This window comes from Phoxinus phoxinus (genome assembly GCF_949152265.1).
Source record: "Phoxinus phoxinus genome assembly, chromosome: 9".
Taxonomy (NCBI): Eukaryota; Metazoa; Chordata; class Actinopteri; order Cypriniformes; family Leuciscidae; genus Phoxinus; species Phoxinus phoxinus.
In genome coordinates this window covers 33,241,661-33,250,979 of record NC_136884.1, presented here as the reverse complement: position 1 = coordinate 33,250,979, position 9,319 = coordinate 33,241,661, and the positions used below count along the sequence as shown (strand labels likewise).

The 9,319-nt window shown below is 38.9% G+C and overlaps 1 protein-coding gene across 1 annotated transcript; it reads left to right on the top strand.

The window, feature by feature from the left end:
- The first annotated feature begins 1,606 nt into the window (after window positions 1–1,606).
- LOC307004711 (uncharacterized protein) lies at window positions 1,607–3,723 on the top strand. Its single transcript, XM_079624120.1, has 2 exons — window positions 1,607–2,073; window positions 2,675–3,723. The coding sequence occupies exons 1-2, from the start codon at window positions 1,763–1,765 to the stop codon at window positions 3,570–3,572; spliced, it is 1,209 nt and encodes a 402-aa protein (XP_079480246.1). The 5' UTR covers window positions 1,607–1,762; the 3' UTR covers window positions 3,573–3,723.
- Window positions 3,724–9,319: the final 5,596 nt, after the last annotated feature.

The following is a 9,319-nucleotide window of genomic DNA, read 5'->3' as shown; positions in this document are numbered from 1 at the left end:
AGTCTTCGTTGTTGTGGTGATGGTTCATTTTCCTCTGATTCCGGCTCAAACATATAAGGTTTTATCATTGCAAGAGCCATCGCTTAGCATGCATCACCCGCTACTAAACAGTTGCGCCGAATCCGCAAATGTTCTGGGTGGGGGCGTTAATAATTGATGCATAGGCACTGACGTTAGCCAATCATAACAGTGGGCGTTAACACTGAACTCTTAAAGGGGAAACACCCCCAAAACAGACTGTTTGAATCAGAGGATGAGAAACAGGGTGGGAAAAGGTCATAAATCACTACATTTTAAAAGTTTTTTGTAAAAAAAAACTATAGTAATACTATAATTGCACCTAAGGGAACATAATAATAAAAAATAAAAAAACCATGTCATGACCCCTTTTAAACTTAAAACTTTAAAATTTAATCTTTTCAAAATAGTACAATGATGGTAGTCCCTTGGATTTGTATCTAACACTTTCATGATTTGTTTATGAAGGGAGTACACAGGCTTAAGTGTAGTTGCATCTACTTGTGACCAAGTTGTTATACAATACGACAAGTGAGGGAGAATCAGAGCATGTACTAAAAGAAGTGCAGCTGATTCAGAGAGCTGGTGCCTGATGTTTTTAAAATTATTCAAATTAAATTTTACATTATTTATAACCCTTTTTACTTGCTTTTTAAAAGACAGGTGTTGGTCTATTATTATTCCTAAATATTTAACATGCGTCACAAATTTAATTGCTTCACCATTAAATATGATGTCTGGATTCACAGAATTTTGTTTTCGTGCAGTGAAATACGTGCATACAGTTTTACTTAAATTTAGTGACAAACAAGACTCATTCAACCAATTTGAGACTTTCACCATTGCAGATGACAGTTTGCTTGCAGCTAGTTCTTTGGTTCTTGCATGAGTGTAACGAGGACGCTGAGGCGGCATTAGAATCCATATGCGGAAGTTTATTGTAAATAACAACCAACAAACACGTGGAAATAGGCAGAGGGTCAATAACAGGGAAGCAGTCCGATCTTTCGACAATCCACAGAAAAATCCAAGAGACGTTAGTGAGAAACCAGGCAGAGAAGTCAAACCTTAAGATCAGTCCACACAAGCAAACAATCCAGAAAGGGAAATCCGTAGAATCAATGGTCAGAGAACTAGGCAAAATCATACACACCCAGGTGAAAAAAAGTGTACTTTAGTGCACTAAAAATATATTTAAGTAAAAGAAAGTACAATTGTAGTACGTTCATATTTTTTGTGCTAAAATCAACTGTAAAAATAATATATTATAAATACACTAATTAAAAGTATATTTTTACTTAAGTAGTACTTAAGTGTAATTAATAATGTATACTAAATACCATTGATATTTTAAATGTATTTTTAGTGCATAAAAATAAAATATACTTTTGAATAAATAGACAGAAGTTTTTTTAGTGTATTTTTTACAAGTACATTTTTAACACATTAACAATAGTTCATTGTTAGTGTACTTTCACATAGCTATCAAAGTACACTAACAATAAACTATTTTAAATGTGTTAAAATGTACTTGTAATGCTGCGTTCACACCAAACGCGAATATGCGTCAAAATTCACGCCTGCCGCGTCTGGTTATTCGCGTGACCACTTTGTGTTCATTCGCGCGTCAAGAGCGGAATTGACGCGCGTAAAAAAAAAAGTTTGAAGCGAAATTTACGCGCGTCACGCGCGTCAAGAGGCGAAAGTCAGTTTCGAGACCCGCTGGCGGCCATCTTTTTACAAGATGTCTGATGAGCGATCATTTACCGAGAGAGTCACCGCACTGTATTTACTCTGGAGAGCAGAACAGCGGCGTAGGGATCATCGTCGCCGTATTTGGGTCCACCAGACCCTTCGGAGGCGAACCCAGTTTGGCGAATTTCACCATTTGCTCCAGGAGCTGCGGCTGGATGACGGCCGGTTTCAGCGGTACTTCCGCCTGTCCCGCGCCCAGTCTGATGACCTGCTGTCCCGCATCGGAGCGAGGATCACCCTCCAGGACACCAACTACAGGCGCTCTATCCCAGCTGCGGAGCGCCTGTCCATCTGTCTTCGGTTAGTAAATGTATATGCTATTTTAAATACAGTATTTGCTATGCTATCAATATTTTTTTTAAACTGTGGTACGGATACCACTGTTGGCGCTCTTTCTAGTGATAACGTAAGTTACTCCGTTAACTGCTATAACCTAACGTTAAGTTAGACATCAACCTAGAAATTAAAATATTATATTGGCAGACGTGATACTGTCGTGTCTCTGTAATACAGTGATCTTTCTAGTGATACTGAGTTAGCTATAACCTAGACATCAACCTAGAAATTAAAATTCTATTGGCAGACGTGATACTGTCGTGTCTCTGTATAAACACAGTGATCTTTCTAGTGATACTGAGTTAGCTATAACCTAGACATTAACCTAGAAAGTGTCATGATTCTCTGTATAAACACAGTGATCTTACTAGTGATACTGAGTTAGCTATAACCTAGACATTAACCTAGAAATTAAAATATTCAGTGTCATGTTTCTCTGTATAAACACAGTGATTATTGGCATTTTAATATACCATAAACCATTTAATAGTATACCTGTTGATTGTATAGTTGAATATGTAACTACAAGTGTACTTTTAATAATATTTATAAAAATGTTTTCTAGGTTTCTTGCCACTGGGGACTCGTTCAGGACGATAGCGTCCAGCTACAGGGTTGGTGTCTCCACAGTATGCCAGATCGTCGCCCAGGTAGTGACTGCCATCTGGGACTGCCTTGTGGAGGACTACATGGCTGTGCCCACCACCGATGACTGGAGGTCCATCGCAGAGGGATTCCAGGAGCGGTGGAACTTCCCTCTGTGCGTTGGAGCGGTGGATGGGAAGCATGTGGTGATGAAGGCACCCCCAAACTCAGGATCCCAGTTCCACAACTACAAGGGAACGTTCTCCATCGTTCTGCTTGCAGTTGTGGATGCGAAGTATCGCTTCCGGGTGATCGATGTTGGGGGGTACGGCAGGACCAGTGACGGTGGGATTCTGGCGAACTCCGCCTTTGGACAGGCTCTCCAGGCTGGCACACTTCACCTGCCTCCTGACCAGCATATACCTGGTGCTGAAGACAGAGGACCCCAGCCCCATGTCTTCGTGGCTGATGAGGCGTTCCCGCTGCGGAGGAACCTCATGCGGCCCTTCCCTGGACGCAGCCTTCCTCCGGAGAGACGTGTCTTCAATTACCGTCTCTCCAGAGCCAGGCTGGTGGTGGAGAACGCCTTTGGCATCCTCTCCTCACAATGGAGGATGTACCGGCGGCTCATCGAGGTCCACCCTGAAGTTGCGGAGAAGTGTGTGAAGGCGACGTGTCTTCTCCACAATTTCATGAGGTGTTCGGAGGGGAGAGAGGCACCTGCTGTGAGGGGCGCGGGACAAGCTGGAGAGGAGCCGCTGCCAGGTCTGGGTCGGGTTGCGGCAAACAACTCCTCCAGAGAGGCAGTCCGAGTGAGGGATGCCTTCATGGCACACTTCTCGGCGGAGGGAGCGGTAGCATGGCAGCCGACAGAGTAGTGTTTGAAGTCCTCCTCATGACTTCCCCACAACGGCTCTTTTAAGAGCCACCCACAAACCTATAAAGAGCATGACTATCTTAAAAGAGTTTTACCTCCATTATTTATATATTATATATATATATATATATATATATATATACACACACACACACACACACACATGTGTATATATATATATTTTTTTTTTATTATTAAATGCAATATGTTGATTATTGGTTTGTATGTTGTTTTGTTCTGCCTCCTCTCTGTTTTGCAGGTCATGTCTGGTCTATCTGTCTGCTCTACTCCTGCTGGCCCAGTTCCAGGCTGTCAGGTCCACCACAACATGCACATTTAATAATTTTAGACCCTGAGTCAATAACTTTTTCAACGGTTTTCCACGATAATTCCACGATAATAATTCTATAGGTCTGTGCCATTTCTTTGTTCAGGTTATTACTGTAAAATCTGTGATTTATTTTTGTTTTGCTGATAAATGGAGCCAGCCTCCCAAAGTATTTAACCTGTCCTGTGATTTCTTTGTTTTCCTCACACAACACTGTCCAGACACACTAAAGTATACACACTATTATAATTATTATTGTTCTGTTATTATAGTGTAGTAGACACACTACACTATAGTGTATAGTGACAGTATAGTGTAGTAGACACACTACACTATAATAATGTTTCATATAATTAAGATTTAGATATGGAATAAATAGCATTCAATACAAAATGAATGTGTCATATATTAAAATCAAGTTATGATGTGTTGATGATGTATATGTTGTGCATTAGAACCACACTAGGCATTGTCATATTTCAAAATAATTTATTCAGGCCAAACATAAAATAATTTGATTATAAATAAAAATATAAACTTAAAAAAAATACTATATGTACAAACTATTTACATAGAGACAGAAATAAAAAGGACCTCGCTTGGAAGGTGGAAAAGCCTCAGGGAACAAAGGAGAAGAGGAAGGAGGGCATTCTGCGTTTCCTGCAGAGCCTGCGGCCTCTATTTATTTAATTAATTTATTTAATTATTTAGTTCCAAATTTAGCACAACGGTGCTGTTTTCCATCGCCAATTTATAAATTTGAAATTTAACCATTTCTTTTGTTTGAGGCGGCATGCTCTGCAGAAAAGGCAGAAGGCTGAGGAGGAAGTGCTCGTCAGCAGACGGTGGTGGTGGTAGTGGTGGAGGTGGAGCTGGAGGACGCCTCAGGAGCTCGAGCAGCGTCTGCTCCACCTCCGACGTACCATCACGCGGCCGCCGAGTGCCTCTCCTCCTCTGTTGGCCTGTGAAATCAAAAATACAACACACAGTGCAATGAGAAGACAGAAAGATGATAATTGAAATAACACAATTGTCTAGATATTGGGAGAATAATATCTGTGCCTGTGTGAGTGACACAGCCAGTGCTTAAATACAAGTGTGAAATTATTTTGAACTTGCTTTAACATTTTACATAAAGTTATACTTCAGACATATAAACATCAGGAACATAAACATGCAAATGAACAGTAATTAAAAAGCATGCAGATGATTGGTTGCATACATTGCAATAGAATTTAGTCTGCATTTACAAATACAATGATTATTAGTGAATGTTAAAGCTATGAGTGTATACTGTACTGATGTTTTCTGCACGTGACATGTTCACACACCTGTGGGTGCAGCAGCAGGGAGCGAAGGACCAGGGACTGAGGAGACAGGAGAAGCGGCAGGGGATCTCAGATCAGCCTCTTCATCAGTAGGCTCTGTCAAGACAATATTACATGTTAATAGTCATAGAGAGATTACATTATCAGGGCTCTCAAGTTTTGAAGACAAGCTAGAGTGACACATGTTAGGGGGGGGGGGGGGGCAGTGATGTTGATAATAATTATTAATTATTATCATTAATAATATTATTATTAGTGTTTTTGTGTTTATTATTGTTTTTATATTAGTGTTATTATTATTGGTGTTTCATTAATAATAATATTATTAGTGTTTTTGTTGTTATTATTAATGCTCAGACTTGCAGAAGATAATATTTGACACATGGCACTGACAATTCAACCAAATACAAAGTATGCTTTTTACCTGACATATTTGAAAGACAGATGCAATGATTAATGCATGGCCATGGATATTATAAAATATGACATGATTTTAAAAGTGACTTATAACATCGACTATACAATACACTTTAATTTATTTAGTGCTAATAAAATTATTAAGCCTATTTGGAGAGAGAGATGTTTATAATGTAACAATGTCAGTCATCGTGTGATAGACTAGTTCTGAGCAGGTGTTGTCAGTGAACAGGCTGTAAAACTGTTGGCTAAGTTACAGTAACTCATGAAAAACTGATGGTAATTATCTGGGAAACATTTTCTAACAGCAGTCAAGTTGTCATTGTTTGTGTCAAACAAGTTGTGAATTTGCTGTAACATTAAAACAGGAGATCATGAGGAGATCCAGTGTTTTCCTCTGTGTCTGTGGGTGAACGAAACTTTCGGAAGATCACGTGAACAATTCCTTTTTTCCCCATTGGTTGTTACGTTAAATCTTACCCAGATACAATAGTACTATTTTCTGATTGGCTATTTTGTAGCCCCTTTCTTTTTTTTGATTGGCTGTTAAGTGGCAGGCTCAACTAAGAACTCCAGGGGTGACGCGCATAGACAGTATGGTGACGCGTCGCGGCGACGCGCTTGTTTCCTGCCGGTTCCATAGTGACAGCGGTGCGGCCAGAGAAGTTTTGGGCGCTGCGGCATATTAAATATATTATAAAGTTTTTCCGCGTGAGAAATACAATGTGTGGCGGGAGTGCGTGACAAAAGACTGAAATGAGTGACTGTCACGCTCAATGCGTGACACTTGAGAGCCCTGCATTATACTCTTCATCTGTAAACAATGACAGCACATGCCTTGTAAACTGGCTTAATTGAAAACTCACCTGTTTCCGTATCCCCTACTTCCGCCTCTCCCTGGTCCCTGGGGTTGTTGTACTCAATGACCTGGGCCTTGACCCCCCCCATGTTACTGGTGGTCTCCCGTGGGGTAACGAAGGGGTCGAGGAATCCCAGGATCAGTGAGTACTTCCACTTCTTCACCGACCCTGCTGCTGACCCACTCCTCTTATCCATCTCCTTCCTCCTCTCCTTCAGGTACGTGTCCCTGAGGCTCTTCCATTTTTTCCTGCACATGTCCTCTGAATAAACACATTATCTTGTTTAGCGAAAAGTAGCTGTAGATTAGGGGGAAAATAGTTTTAAAAAACGGCGGGAAGGCCGTTGTACGTGACTCAAAAGTGAAATGTGTAACTTATTTACAACTTACCAGGTTGCCCAATCTCCTCACCGACACTCTTCCAAGCGAGGTCCTTTTTATTTCTGTCTCTGTATATATACGAAGTCGTGTCGTACAACTCCGGCCGACTGCTCACAGCTAAAATTATACGTTCCTCCATTTTGAATGAATGACTCTGGGCGGGCCTGCCGCCACAACATCAAGCAGGCTCCTGATTGGTTAACGCGGCGTGAATTTGACGCAGAAGTTCAGATTTTTCAACTCGGGCGGCAGACGCGAATTCGCGTCAAACGCGTGAATGCACAAAAAGCACAATTCGCGCTTAACGCGCGTATCGCGCCAAACGCTCAATTCGCGTCATTCGCGCGAACTAGACGCACGAATGAGGCGAATTCGCGTCTACCGCGCCGCGCCTCATTCGCGCCGCAAGAACTCCAGACGCGCGTAAACGCGCCTTACCATTGACTTAACATTGAAATCACTCGCGCCTGACGCATATTCGCGCTTGGTGTGAACGCAGCATAAGAAATACACTAAAAAAAACTCTTCTGTCTATTTTTTCAAAAGTACATTTTATTTTTGTGCACTAAAAATACATTTTAAAAATAAGCTTTTTAGTATATTTTATTAATTACACTTAAGAACTATTTAAGTAAAAATATACTTTTAATTAGTGTATTTATAATATATTATTTTTACAGTTGTTTTTAGCACACAAAAAAATAAATATATAAATTACTTTCTCGTAATTAAGTGTTTTTTTAGTGCACTCAAGTTCACTTTATTTTCACCTTTATTACTTAAGTGTAATTAAGAAAGTATACTAAATACCATTGATATTTTAAATGGATTTTTAGGCCATATAAATAAGATATTGAAAAATTACACAGAATTGTTGTATTAGTGTATTTCTTACAAGTACATTTTTAATGCATTAAAAATAGTTAATTGTTAGTGTACTTTTAGATAGTTTAAATTATTTAAACAAAAATATGTTAGAAATGTATTCACAAATGTGCTATTTAAGTACACTATATAAATATACTAAATAACACTACTGAAATTTATTTTAAGTGTAATTAGATAGCTAACCTAAATTAATTTAGTTTAAAATATATTAGTAATAGATTAAATTAATTGTGCTACTTAAGTATACTTAAATGCACTAAATGTTAAATTGATATTGAAAGCAGCGATCACAGCGATAACAGATGGATTTTCATAAGTAGGTGCTTATGCTATACTATAAATGCACTAGCACTATATCACATTAAGTATGTTACTTAAAAGTGTGCTTTTTCTATACAAAATTGCAATATGATTGTTTTCCACATGTATTCATTAAAAAGAAAACAGATATTTAAATAATTTAATAATTTCACAGTAACCACAAATAATTCACTTAACACTGTCTGTGAGTTAATATTTAGAACAGGCATGACAACTGTATTTTTCTGACCTTCTGACTGTTTGCTTTGTATTGCATAACATTTTATAAAAAAAAAAAAAAAAAACTTGCAGGCTTGGAGGATAAGCAAATTGAATAGACTTTATTGTCATTGGTACAACAAAATTTAGTACTATTGCACCATAGAAAATAAAAGAAAAACAAGGAACAACATATATCCAGATAAGGGCACGAAGAGGCTCAGTGAGCAATATGCATATCTCTCATTCATGTGTCAGTTCATATTTAATCTCTCTCTATATTATTTGGGAGTGGAATAACATAGTTTTTGGCTTTTGCTTCTATCAAAACACATTTTCTGTAAAACAGATCAGTGGGAACCGCACATACATTGCTGGACTGCAACACCGCATAAACAAAATATGAAGTAATGTTTAGCTCACTGTCCCTGCAGAGCAGTTTACCGGTATTCTTGAGCTCCCTAACCAATACACAGTGCATTGATACATGGTGTAATCTGAATACTAACATGCTAAGAATTCTGCACAGTCGTCCATCCATTAATTCTACTGTTGAGTTTATCCTTTTTTTAAGGTTTGTGTAACTGCTTGAATGGTACAGTATTCCTTTTACGATGAAACGATGATAAAATACAAATTGACTGACTGTAACACCCAGCTAATTTTTGACAGCAGATGATTGGGATGGTGATAGTGTACCATGACAGGGTTTGCCAAAAACCCTGACATTTTCATTGAGGCTGGCTGAATTACAAGAATGTAAATGGCTGCTTTGTAAACCAGCAAAAATCTTTTTAACACCATCATTTGCATCTGCCATCAGCTTTTCAGCTTTCTGCATTAGACTCCTCCAGCAAAGAAACCTTCTAACAATTTGTTCAGGAACATGGGTGGTTCCATTGAAGTACTTTAACAGAGTGCCATTAAAAGATTCAAAGGAAAAGGTTGATGTGGCCCACAAAGGCCCCCAGTTCCTTACACTTGTTGTAATGTGTGTCAGTGTAATGAAGAGTCACTAGATGTGGGAT

Bases quoted from the DNA above. Each gene is read 5' to 3' on its own strand.
- LOC307004711 (XM_079624120.1), top strand. From the start codon at position 1,763: ATGTCTGATGAGCGATCATTTACCGAGAGAGTCACCGCACTGTATTTA. The intron at 2,074-2,674 runs GTTAGTAAATGT...AATGTTTTCTAG, and splicing joins CGCCTGTCCATCTGTCTTCG to GTTTCTTGCCACTGGGGACT.